The sequence below is a fragment of the Aythya marila genome (genome assembly GCF_965140915.1).
Source record: "Aythya marila genome assembly, chromosome: 1".
Classification (NCBI taxonomy): Eukaryota; Metazoa; Chordata; class Aves; order Anseriformes; family Anatidae; genus Aythya; species Aythya marila.
The window spans coordinates 150,810,705-150,825,114 of record NC_139042.1 but is presented as its reverse complement, the minus strand read 5'-3'; the positions used below and the strand labels follow the sequence as shown (position 1 = coordinate 150,825,114).

General features: G+C 37.9%; 1 protein-coding gene across 1 annotated transcript in view; it reads left to right on the top strand.

The window, feature by feature from the left end:
* Positions 1-5,695: 5,695 nt before the first annotated feature.
* BPIFC (BPI fold containing family C) overlaps positions 5,696-14,410 on the top strand; it is a gene marked incomplete at both ends in the record, with an annotated part of 39,732 nt that continues 31,017 nt past the window's right edge. The window contains 5 exon segments of the mRNA XM_082751922.1: positions 5,696-5,798; positions 8,031-8,142; positions 12,085-12,240; positions 12,951-13,014; positions 13,102-13,162. Coding sequence (XP_082608048.1) covers positions 5,696-5,798; positions 8,031-8,142; positions 12,085-12,240; positions 12,951-13,014; positions 13,102-13,162 — 496 coding nt within the window.

The following is a 14,410-nucleotide window of genomic DNA, read 5'->3' as shown; positions in this document are numbered from 1 at the left end:
AGGGAGTTGTGTGAAGTAAGATGGTTCAGTTTCTCAAGACCTGGCTGTATTAATCATTATTAGGTAACCAGATATACCAGTTACAAATGAGCATTTCTGCTGACATTCTGCTAAATTTCCCTTTGAATTTCATGAGTCATGCCACCGTGTAAGGTTCAGACATGCTCTGCACACAACAGTAAATAGAAAACAGGAAAAACTGAGAAATAATCATGTTAAAAGGCTAAAACATTTTGCATAGCTTCCAAGTTTGCCTGTGCCAATTTCAAATGACCAAGAACCACCATCTTATTTTTGTACTCACACATCCTTTTAAAAGGGGTGTTACTTGATGAGTAATATTTTTCTCCACCATTTTGATTTTCTTTTGTCTCCATCTATTGGGGAAGGATTTCCAATGGCCAGGTATGAAGTTGACATCAGGCTGGGAAAGGCAGTCTGCAAAAATAGTACAAAAAAAACTGTGTACTTACAAGTTTGAAGAAATGGTTGTATACAGAAGAGTTTTGGCTTTCAGCATGGTTCACCCTTATCAGAAATGATGACTTTTTTTTAGTCAAATTAATTTGAAAAGACTATACAATATGGTGACAAAAGAAAGTTCTTTGTCAGCATGAAGTAGGTTAAGAGACAACACTGGTTTCTCAACTCAAAGTACTTTATCTAGTTGTTTTTTTTTCCTCACGTGGTCAGCATAAAAAGTAATAGAAACCATTTCACCAAAGAACTATTGAGAGTCCTAATGGTAACATTTCTCTTGAGAAATTTTAAACTTAATATAGCTGTAGTCCTGTTGACCTGCAGTCAGCTTCCCATGCCAAGGGAGGACTATAAAAAGTAAAGGTCTCTTTGGTTCAACTAAATACCTCATGGAATATATTTTTTTTTCTGAAAGCTGAGTACAGTAGCTCTGAACCAGTGGACCTTTTCCATTGTTTTTCTTTCTGTATTTGCCAATACAAAGAGTGCGTTTTATAAGATGTATAAATATATATACATGCATATGTATTAACCCTTGCAATACTGGTGTTTTTTATGACTAGGGCCACATTAAAAGATGGCAGAGATGGTAGGATGAGCAGAAGGGCATGAAGACTGCAGTGTCGTCAGATTTGTGAAAGTCCAGAGTAACATTTTGAGATTGTCACGGGGGAAGGAGGTTCAAATCAAAGCCAGGGGAAAGAACCTCCTAGGTTCTTGTGGCTTGATGGTGGTCAACTTTACTCCTAAAAGGTATATTAAAGTATCAGAAGTACTGTATAATTTATGTTGCTTTCCTTCATCATTCTTGCCTAAAGATCAAAGGACTCCTTTGCTGGAGGCAGTAAAAAAATTGTCAGAGATGTCTGAATCAAGAATACCCTGCAGGATTTCTCCTGCCAGCAGTCACCCAGCTGGCTGCTGCACTGCCTTTTCTCTAATGCTGTCAGCAATGATGTGGGAGCCTTAGACTGGTGAGGGACCTCCTGAGTCACAGAATATATTATTCTCTTAGGTATCTTAGGAAATCATGTTATAGATAATTCTTGATAAAATTATCAATAAAATCTTTCGCTCTTTCTTCATAGATCAGACTCTACCTCTCAAAAGCATATTAGAGCTTTTTTCTTTTATTTTCTTTTTCACTTCTGAACTCCTTTGTACATGGCAAATTTTTTTTGAAGTAACATCTTAGAGGCAGAGTTTGATACCTTTGCATTAGCAGACCAAAATCACATTTCCCTGGGTCATAGTAGGAGGCTTCTTCACCCACGGAGGAAGATTCTCACAGGAAGATTACCTTTGTCTTGTGAGGAACCAAAAGGGTTAGGTTTTTCTTACTGAGATCACTGCATGTACTTTCTAGGAGTCTATGGCGACTTCTTACGGGTTTGCAATTTATATAAAACCAGGGTAGAGGCTGCACATGGAGCACATCCTCATGCTGTCAGCTCCACAAGTAATTGAATAGGTAATATTTTTTAGAGTTCATTATTCTTTCCATTTGAATTCTATTTCACAGGCTTTTGTGGTGGTCAGGACCCATTGTGGCAAACATACCACCACCTGACACAGCTCTGTTCTTGCTCCAAATGTTTGCAAGAGTCTCATAATTGAGCCAAAAAACTGGAAGGAAATCAGAGAAGAAAACTTAGAACAGACCTACTCAAATGCTAGATTGGGGTCTGAGTCTGGGCAGATCCCAGATATCTATGCCTGCTGCATTCCTTTTCAACATAGCCGTATTTCTTACTCCTCCCCTTTTTCTTGGGGACCAGCTTACGAGCACCCCTGCAGTTCTCAGCCATAATGGCAGTGTGCAGTGCGCAGCAGCGCTATGACAAGAACACCAAGATTTTTAATAAATGGACTTTGGTAAAAATAAATCAAGTGGTTCTGGCTCGGGTACTAGGATAGGACAGTCAGAGAAGTCAGGAATTTGAACTAAATGGATTCAAACGGTGGAACATGTGTATTTCTTTTCCATCAGCTCATAAGATGACTGCCCATCAACATAGTTATCCATCATTATTATCAAATTAGTTCTGTGTGAGTACTGCGGCTATGTTTTTTTGGTTTTTGTTTTTGTGTTTTTTTATTTTGTGGCTTGGCACAGATTATAGTTCTCTGACAGCTCCACTCCAAGGCTTTGCTGTGGCTGTAGAGAGCAGAAGATCACCTGTTTTTATGTCATTTAGCAAACTTCAGTCTCTGTCATTTTCTGGTTTCTTTAAGCATTACAGCCAATCTCTCTTTCCCATTAACCATATAAATTTTGTATTCCTTTTCCCTCAGGTAATCTTCCATATGGAATATCAGTGAATAGGAAGGGTTAAAACCGTGAAGCCATTGAGTCCTTTTTGATTTGATATCGCAGGGTGAGCTGCAGAAAGCCTACCTGTTCTTCAGCATGCAGCAGAGTAACTAGAAACAATGGAGCAAGGAAGAAACTGAAATATGCAACCCCAGTTCTGTGCTAACAGCAGGGATATTTGTGAAACTAAATGTTCTTTCTGGAGTGCAGGTTGGGTAGACACTATACTTACTGTCATATTTGAGAACTGTTTGTCTTGTGTTTCTTAACTATTGAGACTTCTTTCCTGAATTTTTGGAAGTGAAAGAAATTCTTCTGTGAGCACACTGTGGACTGCAACTGGATTGTTTGTGATAGACCAAGACAGGACATTGACAAAACTCTTTTTCAGAGATATTCTAAAGATTGGGCAGTTTAAGATAGTGTGTTTTTATGGCTCTGTTAAGTCTGTACAAGACAATGGTAGTGACATATTTTGTATCAGAAGCTTTCTTAGTTCTTAGGTGGGTTTCAGCTGTAATCTTTACTGTAAGTTTTATTTAAACTTTTGGCAGACAATTCACAAGGGGGAACCCAAACATGATATCTGCAGACTGGTAAGTAGTACTTCATTAGGGTCAGACAGACACACCGACTGAAACAAAGCAGCTTTTTATCTTTTTCTTCTTCTTAAGGTACTTGCATACTCTATCTCTGAGAAGACAAAAGAATTAAGAGAATTATTTACATCGATTGTATTTACATCAAATGCTTCAATTGCTTGATACATGCTCAGTTACTGAAGATAAAAATCAGAGCGATTTGTCTGTCATCTATTGTCATCAACAATGAAAATGGCAGGTCTGATTTAGGTTATCAGTCAGATGACAGCTTCCATCTCCTTAGTTCTGTCTGCTGTGGTCATCTGACTAAGCTTGTACAATCAACTCTTGATTCTGACAAAGACTTGGGGCTTTGTTGAAACCAAGAATATCACCCTTGGAGTGTGAAAGTAAAGCTTGTTGATTTGAGAAAGCATATGAAATACCATCTTTTAGTGCCATGAAATTCAATTGTTTGTGCTTTTCCACTTCCCACTTGGGAAATATTTAAGAGCCAAACAAAAACGTTTAACTAACAAAGCACAGTGGTTACTGAGATGGCTGGGTTTTATTCCTCAGTGGGAAAGACATTCAATGAGAATGAGGTACCTTGCCTAGGAATCTCGTTAGATAGATTAGATAAAAATCTGTGTGCTTTAATGATAAAAAATCTGTTTGTTGTTGTTGTTTTATATTGATTTTTCCTTGACTGTGAAGGAGTAGGCTAGAAAAAGTTACATTTGCAGGAAAAGCTGGGGCACTTTTTGGAACAACTTTAGGATTTGTGACTCCAGCTGGCTGTTTTGCATAACATAACATTGGTACTTTAAAATAATTCTTCATTTTGTGTCAGTTAAAATAGAGAAAACCAAAAAGGCATAAGAACTAGAGATGGAAAGACCAATTAAAGAGGGATTTTCAAAAATTGTCAGAATGTTTTCAGAGTTACTCATTTTTCTCCTGAAACCACTTTTTCGTGCATAGTTTATTGGGGTAATTTCACAAGAATTCCTTCAGAGAACTGATATCAGAACAATAGTGATGATGCATTTTGTTTGTCTTACAGTTCAGAAGTCCCTTGAAGAGCAGTATTTTCTGAGGTACTGGGTAGATACTGAATTTGCAGCTGTTTGGAGTCTGGCCTCATCAGTCACAGCACAGTCACAACACAGAAGTAAGACTACCAAAGAGTTGGAGGGGTTTGTTTCCTTGTTTGTTTGTTTTTTTTTTTTTTTATACTTTTGTATGTTTTCTGGCAGATTTGGAATAAATTGTCAGAAGTTGATCAAGACGATGTAGTGTTTATTGGAAATCCAGGGAAGATCTTAGAGGCTGGATTACTTTAGAAACTAGTAAGACCTTTTTGCTACTCATTAGTTAACATGTTTTTGTTAATGACAGGTACCATGATCACATTCATAAATCTTGGAAAAGGGTGTGCCAGTCTCCTCAGTGTTAAAGCCCAAGTAAAATTACTGTAGGTCCCTAACAACTTCCAAACACAGCACTTAGAAGCTTTGAAGTTGTCTTGAGAAACAGCTTTGTTTCTAGGGAATTGAACAGTGGCTATCATTGCTGGTGAAAAATAGGATGAATGCAAGAGTTTTGAACAAAGGAACCTTAATTTTGTGATAGAAAAGTGTAATAGAGAGGAAAAAAAATCATTTACCACTGCTTTTGTGAAGCTGTGTTATGTGGTTGTGTCCCACCACATAGTGGCTCACTGTCTTGCTTTGCACTCAGACATACATGTACTATGCTGCAGTCTCTTGCCATGGCACCCTTCTCTCCTCCCATGTGATCACAGTGTAATTCTTGTGTATGTTTTGAATTTACCATTGCAGTCCCTTCTTGTGAGTTGATTTGGTCAATTGCATGTATCAGTGTTTGTATAAACGTGTATATATATATATATATAAAAAAAAAAAAAAGAAGTGCTTTATTTTTAAAACAGGCATGCTCCTTCTCAACAGGTATTGCTCTGACATGTTCATTCTGCAGGAGGTAGGACACAGTAAAATAAACCAGCCAAAACATGGGTGGGAAAGCATAGAGTAGAGGAGCAGAACCACACAGTCTCACCAGTAACTGATGCCTAGCAAAGTGCTATCCATTAATCAAAAATATCTCTTTGCTCCCGCATTCACTGCTTTGTGCAATAGACCACTGGCTAAACAGCCCATGACTATCCACCCTTGTTCCAGTCTCTTTGAGGGAACAGTGATGGATAAAGATTTTTTGTGACTCGTGGTATGCATCATTTACAATCACACTTGCATCATAAATGTTGTTAACAGGTCCCTGTGACAAAGGTGAGAAGATGCTAAAGATGTGGTATTCTTTGCTGCTGTGTTTGCTGTTTTTACAACTTGAAGCTAATCCTGGTCTTAAAGTGAGGATTACTCAGAAAGGGCTGGACTATGGTACGTCTTGACATTGCCAAAAGTTAATTTAAGATGAATGTTCTGTGTACAGAATATATGTAGTTCCTTAATAAAGGTGCAGTGTAGAAACCAAGTCCTTAAATATTGAAATAGAATAAATTCCTTCTGTCACCTCGCACCATGAACATCCTTTGTCTCTTCTCTCACTTACTCTCTTGCTTTTTGTGCACCCCAGCTGCAAGTTTATCCTTGTATTGTTCATTACATTCTCCTACAATCTAACAGTGTTTCTATTACACTCATAATGATCTACTCTCTTAGAACCAGAACGAGATGGTCATATAACTGAAAGTGCAATATTTAATCAATGATAATGAAGACATAATTGAAAAAAAAAAAAAAAAAAAAAAAAAAAAAGCTTGCAATTTTGGAACAGCCACATAACTGCATACTTTTACTGTCATTCCTCCCTTTGGGGTGGGATAGCATCTGCATGTGTTGTTCTTTCAAAAACTCTTGTAACTGTCTGCCGTAATTCTACCCCTTAACAGAACATCAGCAACCTTGTGCATGGTAGTCCTAATATCCACAAAATATTTTCCTTATTCTTTCTATTCAGGCTAGCTCTCACTATCTCACTTAAGACTTAGTCCATGGGTGTGGAGAGCACTTAGTACAATTTTGATTGTTTACAGAATTAGTGTTAATAATAAAGGTTAACAAGGTACAAATTCAACAACGGCTGGGTCATGCTAAGGATTAATTGCTATTTATGTGCTCAACACCCTGACAGGTAGACAATGGACTTGTGAGATGAAAAGTGGAAGCTTGGGGTTATGACTTCAAGATGAAAGCAAGGATCAGGTCCACTTCTTTCTCTGTATAAGCATTGTTTTTAAGGCTTTTGAAAAGTTAAGAAGTGCAGGGCAAACATCAGTCATCCAAAACAGAAATGATCTGTGTATTTTTTCATGACACACAGGGGAAAGCGCTCCCTAGGCATCTCTGATGCCTTTAAAAATGAGAACTCAGACTGGTATTTTTTAGTGTGAGCCCAGAAGTAGTTGTGACATTCAGGATGGCTTTCAAGTGCCAAAGGAATAGACCAACCCTGCATTAGCAGTTGGGGATAAGGACAGATGTTAACAGTGCCCCTCCCAAAGGTATTTCTCATATTTGCCAAGCATGGTACCTGTCATGCCTTTTCCCTTAACATGAGATTTGAGAGCTGAGGCAATAAATCCTGCCTGCTCACTCCTTACCTTCTTCCAGAACCTTTACATATAATCCATCTGAGGTCACTGGCTGCTTTCATTTACAGTGGTAATAGAGAACTTTGGGTTATTTCTGTCAGACAGAGTCAATTATTTTGCTTTGGAGGCAGAATTCCTAGGTAATCATTGTAAGTTATCATGGATCTCAATTATTTGTGTGTTTTTTCTTTTTTAATGCCTGGAAAAAAAAAAAAAAAAAGTTTTTTATTCAGCAACTGTGAGGCTCCAAAGCTAAAGGAATTCAAGTCAAAAATATGTTCTGAAAGCAGGACATCATTTGGTATTAAAATTTTAGTGGTGTCTTCATCAAAGTTGAGCAAAAAGGACGAAGACACAATGAATTTGGGATTTCAGGAAAGCAGGGATTCCTTTCAGCAAGGAAAGAAGTTAGCAAAATAAATCAGAGATCTGCAGCATGCTGTAAAATATGTACTCAGAAAGAGAAGGGAAGGAAACATTTCCAACCAGACAGGTTGGATTTAAACCTCAAACAATTTCCTCTATACAAACAACAATTCAGACAGTTCTCCATTTTACGTACCAGCAATTCAGATGCATATATTGGCACTTTTTATGAAAGCAAGGACTACACATGTAAGTCATCTTGCAAATTCCTAATAGGCCCTTTTATTTAACAGGTGTAAAATAATCTGAGATAAATGTGATAACGGAGTGTTTCCAAAGCTATCCACATTGTGTGTAAAGTGAAAGAAGTATAACAGTTTCAAAAAACAGATAAGAGTTCTGGAATATAAAATGTAGGTCAAAATCATCTTGGGTTAAATGATTTGTATGTGGGCTAATACAAGCTAAAATGTGGATGAATAAGGGGTTGGAAGTAGGTCAAGGTAAGGGCTTAAGAACTGAAGGTTCTTAAGAACTATGAAGGTTTTTAAGAACTATGTTAAAAGTGATTAAATTATTTATCAGTATATCTAGACCTTTGTATGTCAGAATCTGGCCTGCAAGGTATGTGCTTTCCTCTGTCCCCTTATAGGTAGGAAGATTGGAATGGAGCTCCTGAAGCAAGCAGTATTGAAAGAGACCTTCCCAGGCTGGAATGGGCAGGAGAGTTTCTTAGCTATGAAGATCAACTATATGATTTCAAAGTAAGTGAAGGAAATGCATCTCAAAGTTCTAGGATGAAACAGCTTATTATATTATTACTGCATAGTAATAATTATGCAGCCATTTTTTTTCCTAAGTGCAAGTTTTTAATGGCTCATCTAATTCTGCTCCCTTTGATGGAATGCTGGTTTGTTTTAAAAGTACTTCCTTCTACCATACTCGGAGGTGAGCTTTAGAAAGCCTCTGAAAGAGCACTTCAGCTATTTTATTAGTTGATTTGTCTCAGATTTTGGGGCAAGACAGTTGTATGCATGTCTGTGACACAGCAGGTGAAACGGATGGGAAAGAGGGAATAACTGGTGTTATTAAACATCTGCTACTATAAAGAACATGTAGCAGTGAAAGGAGTTTGCTTCATGAGGAAAAAGCCATCAACAAAGGCTAGGATGAATATGTGTGCATGGGGATGATGCATTTGAGCTGATGAGGCAGGAAGATTACTTCTTTTTGGGTAGATTTACAATGGCTAAAATAGAATTTTGATTATGTAAGTCTTCACTTCTATTTCCTGCTGAGGAAAATCATTGTACTAGGAACAGCCAGTAGACTAACAGGTTTGTGGAGCTTCCTACAACATCCCCAAATGAGGAAACTATCAGAAAAGCAGAGTTTTTTACAGCCTTCATTCCCATCTTCCAGTTTAAGCTTTTCCAGTAGGCTGTAACCTGAAAAAAACATAATTTCTGGTCATTTAATACTACTTCAGAGCAAAGCTCTACTGCCCAATAGTGTTTACTTTGTTTTCCTTATAAATTACCCAGAGCAAAGAATAACAATCTGGGAGACTTCATGATTTTATGCTGGATAGGGCCCACATCCTGTATCTATATCTAATACTTTGCTAATATTATAATATTCATAGAATCATAGAATCATAGAATATCCTGAGTTGGAAGGGACCCTTAAGGATCATCAAGTCCAACTCTTGACACCGCACAGGTCTACCCAAAAGTTCAGACCATGTGACTAATCATTGTATTATATCTTCCTTGAGACCTGAATCCTTGCCCATCTGAGAAAGCTGAGTTTGGACAGTCTGGAGAAGAAAGGACTATGGTGGTAGTAGGATGTCTTAGCGCATGTCTTCCACACCTGCTGGATGGTGGTTATAGAGGATATGGAGCCAAATTCATCCTGGAAGTACCCAGTGAAACGATGATGGGCATCAAGAAAAACTCCAATCAGAAGTTAAGAGAAATGCTGGGGTGCACCAAAACAAGAGCCCAGAGAGACTGGGAGAGAGGCAGAGAGATACCTCTATACAGAGACATCTCCATCCTTGGAGATGTTCAAGACTCAAGTAGACAGGGCCCTGAGCTGGCTCATCTTGGAGCAGGATGTGACCTAGAAGATCTCTTGAGGTTCCTTCCCACCTACACTGTTATGTGATCTTCAGAATCCCAATTCATTTTTCCAGCCACAGTTCTTGAAATCTTCCCAGTAGACAATCTGATTTTAGCCCACTGAAAACAGGTTATTGAAGGCAGCCTTACTGCTGCCCAAGATGTTATTGGAAAATCAGAAAATCAGTCATTTTAACTAAAACTAGCTGGTACCTTCAGCCCCAGGGGAAGTAGATTAAAGGCAGTTGTTTCAGAGATCTCTGCCAGATACAAGGAAACAATGAGGAAAGTCAACTATGTGATAAGGTTGCAGCTGATATCTTTATGTTCAGCTTAATTCAGCACGCCCATTGCAATATCCTTGAGTATCAGAAATATTTGTTTTCACAGGGAAATCTTTAGGTAAGCTCTTATTTAGAAATACTGAGCCACTACAGAGCCCTTTGCTGAGGCAAAGAAGGGGATACGGAAATGGAAAGAGAAACTTTGATCTTCTTCAGCAAATGTTAGCATTCAGACAACCTGGGTTTATTTATAGATGTAGCGTATGGGTTTAACACACACATTTCCCCCAGGAAGCACATTTCCCCTTAAGGACTTAAGGGGAAAATATTGCAAAATTCTTCTACCAAAGCATAGACTTTGCCTGTAATAGCAGAAGAGTTCAGTGATCAGTAGTCCCTCTTAACCTTTTAACCTGTAATCTGATATCCCACATTCTGTTTTTTTGTAGGCTCAGAATTGGCGCTGTAGATTTCCCAGAAAATTCTGCTTCCTTTATTCCTGGGATTGGCATTAGTCTATCCATGGCACATGCTTCTGCTACAATCAGTGCAGACTGGAGAATGGAAACGTGGCTGCTGTAAGTATTATACAGTGCATTGGGAGTAGGGGAGACAGTTCTGGGAGAGGATTACGAAGATAATTCAGAAAATTAGTTGCCAGCTTTATTTTTTTTAAGTCAGATATGCTTTATCATGTAACAACAGTCTGTTTAGATGTTTCCTCTCAAGAAGGAAACATTCCCTGCTGATTAATACTTTGGTTGGTTGGTTGGTTAAATATTCTACACCTAAGCATGTCTCTTTGGGAAGTCTCAAGTCAGATAACTGTTAGCATGCTCAGTTTGTCCAGACTGTATGTGATAGGAATATTCAGAACCACGGAGTTTGCGATGACAGCATTTGTTACTTTTTTTGACTCTGTAGCCAATTAACTATTTGCTAGTACAGTGTATATTGTCTTCCAAAGTGTTAATATTATAAGGAGAGTACTGTCAAAATGCCAAACATTCAGGGGTTACGAAATTACACAGTTCAGGTCACTGCGGAAAACTTATTTGGCTTCAGATGCCTATGTACTATGATGTTGTCTTCGATTACATGATCGTATACTGATTTTTCCACTTTTTTATCTCAGCATTCTTGTTACAGATTTTTAATATTCTAGATTTTCTCTTTTGCTTCTTTTTTCTTTTTTCTTTTTTTTCTCCTTCTTTTTAGAGAGGGAGAGGTAGAACATCTGGGATATCAGCAAAGGTTGCAAGGTACTAATCTCTACAACTGGGGTTAATGGAGTAACTGATAACAGCAGTAGGGGACACTCTATTTGTGAGACAGATAAGACAGAAAGATGGATCACCAGGCAACAAGTTTCACCCCGTGTCCTGATTTCAAAGCAGCACACAGCTTTGCATTCAATTTTAGTACTGGCAGCTGGAAACTGCTGTCACAGTGGCCCTAACCTGTCTGTTGTTCATTCTGTCATACCAGCATTGTGAGGAAAAGGATACTGTGTTCAGCAGGGCAAATCAATTGTTCCCAAACACAAAGCCACCCCTCCCTCATGCTGAAGGGCAAGGACCTGGGCATAATCTAAAGGGACCCCAGAAATACAAAATTCTGAAGGCTTCACAAACTGCAATGGAGACATACTAGTTGAAGCATGCAGGGTTTGGGGAAGGAGGTTGATGCCAGCTTAGTTGGAGTGCAGGGCTGTGAAGGAGTTTTCTTGCCTTTTTGAGGGGCAGAGAGAACACTACGCTCTCTGCTTGGTATGTTTTGTGCATAGCTGTAGATTTAGATAGATACCAAGTATGCCCCATTCTTCAGTCCTCCATGTTTCTTTCAGTTTAGAATAAGAGGGCGCAGCTGAAAATGATCTTTCCAAGACCCTTTCCAGGACCCTTGACCACCCAGTCCCCCTGGCTGTTTTCGGGGTCAAGAATTGGGTCTTATCCTAGATTTTTAGGTATCCCTGTGTTCCCAGATCTCACTGTTGCCCTCCTCTCTACAGTGTCCCAGACCACTCTGCCAGTCACAAAACCTCCTGGCAGGCCCTTTGCTCATGGAGCTCTGGAGCAGGGACCCTGCCTCTATAAATCATGTCCTGTAAACTCATGCATATAATATGTTTTGAATTCAATGCACATCCCTAATAGAAGTTAATCCCTAAAAAAGAAACAGTCTTTCTTGCTTATAGAAGCAAGAAGTCCTTTCAAAGTGGATTTATAGATAGTTTCTTAAATTATTGCCTTATAGGACATGTTTCCCAGACTGATTGTTTTGTTTTTCTAAGCAGCAAAGACCAAGGAGGAATTACAGTGTCCATCTCAGGACTGTTTATTGCAGTTATCTTCAAAGTATCACGGGACAGCACAGGCCACTTGTCCATATCGCTACACAACTGCCAACTGAGCGTTAGTGGAGTAAAAGTCAAGTTAAATGGAGGATCTAGGTACGTACAGGAGATTTTGTAATTGCTGTGTGGGAAATAGTAGAGTTTGTCACACGAAGGCCACTTTCAAATTTTGACATTTAGGGATCCAGTTACAGGATACAATTATCAAAGGTTATCAAAATAGGTTTTTAAAGGTCTGTTTTCAAAAACAGGCTCCTTTGCCGAGTGTGTGAAGTGTGGTTAATCTACATTTCTCTGAGCATGTGCCAAAAAATGATCTGACTAGACATAATGCATATGAAAAATTTGCAGCTTGAGTATATTAAAGAGTACAAGATTGCAAATAGAAATTTTCAGAAGGGGATTTAGATTGATTATGTGTTGTTACAATCTGACCTACAATTTAAAAATAAAACTTTTTATTCCAAAATAAAATGTGAAGTAATGTTTATAGTTCTCATTACTTTGATTTTCTAGAGAGCTTTATGTCGTATGTAAAGAGAAAATGTGGTTAATTGTTATCATCAAGTTTACATGAATATTCTCAACTTTGCAGATTGCCTTCTAAATAGTTCCCATGAGACTGAGAACAACTAGTATTTTCCGAGACTCACAAATTAATAAAAACAATTAATTGTACAGTCTACCAATATTGCTGTAATAGCATTTCATTAATCTAAATGATATTAATGTTCCAGTCTGGTAGATTTTATATTTCAAAGATTTCAATCCATGATAAAGTCTTTGTGTTTGTTTCCTTTCTCCAGCTGGATAGCCAGCTTCCTGTCTGGTTATCTCCAGAAGCCCATACAAAACCAATTGGATGAAAATGTAAGTTTCTAAAGATAATTTCAGCTAGTGAAGGGAGGATTTCAAATACAGACCTTACGTTACTGACTTCTCTCTCTTCTCATATAGCTATGCCTAAATATCGAACACAGAATACAAATGATGGATGCACAGCTTAGAAAATATAATGGTGAGTTTTTGAAAACACGTTTTTAAGTAATTTTCACAGTGCTCAGTTTGTACCATTTTTGTTAGATTCCAAACCTTTCCTGTGTTCACCCTACAAAAAAGTAAAGGGATAAAAACAGAGCCATTTTTCTGTACCTTATCCTGTTCCAGACTCTTAGAAATCTCTTGCAAGAACCTTATGTAGAATAAACAGGTTTCTTCTATGCTCATAGCAGGTCACCTGTAATCCTTCTCAGTTTGTTCTAGCTGAACATGTGCTTTATTTAGATTTTCAAGTTGAACATTTTCTCACTGATCCTTTATGCTCTTGGTACTGTGGACATAAGAAAACCTGAGTAAGTAGTAACCCACTAAAAAGCTAATAAACATCCCATCCTGCACTGCTGTCCTGCAAGATCTTGCAAACTTATCGTATCTCGTTTTAAACTTGTGTTCAGCGAGATAATAAAATGCTGCAGGATGACAGTGTCACCTTAAGCATATTTCTCTTCACATCATTAACAATTCCTGTGTTGCTCTTGTAGAGACATGGAGACAATAGATAAATATGTTCAAAAAGCATGTAAGATTTTCATGATTTAAATCAATAAGTATCCCACAACTTTTCTTTCTTTTCTTTTCTTTTTTTTTTTTCAAGACTGATAATATTTAACTGTAGCTTTCACCAATTCAAATTTATGTAATTCCACTTTTGTATAATTCATGTCAGATAATTTGTTTCTGCTCTTGAAACATTTCAGTTTGTATTGTGGATATAGCTGTTATCAGCTCCATATTCAGAAGCAGTGTGTGTGGAAATTGTTTTTTCCTACAATGGCTTATACCCACCATGTGCCATGCACTGGCAAATATTACTGAAGATCATGGTCATCAAGAACATTATCTTACACAGTTGTTAACCAAACACTTCAGGCTGTGCTGTCATATTGAGGAGTTAATGATCTCTGTGTGAATTCAGCATTTCTCTGTAAAACCATGTGATTGTTTTTGCAGTATGAAAAGACCTTACAGTGCAGCAATCAGAAACAGCAATCAGTCTGAAGTTGCATGTGAGCACCTTTCAGAAAAAAAGGTCTTCAATCATACTGTCTGATAAAGAGCACTCTCTTGTTGTGAACAAATATCTCTTGTCTTCAACACTGATATACACAAAAATGTGCTAATGTCATCTTCCAAAGTATTTAGTACTATGTAGTATTATTTCACTAACCATATAGAATTTTATTTCTTTTGTGCAAACACATAACAA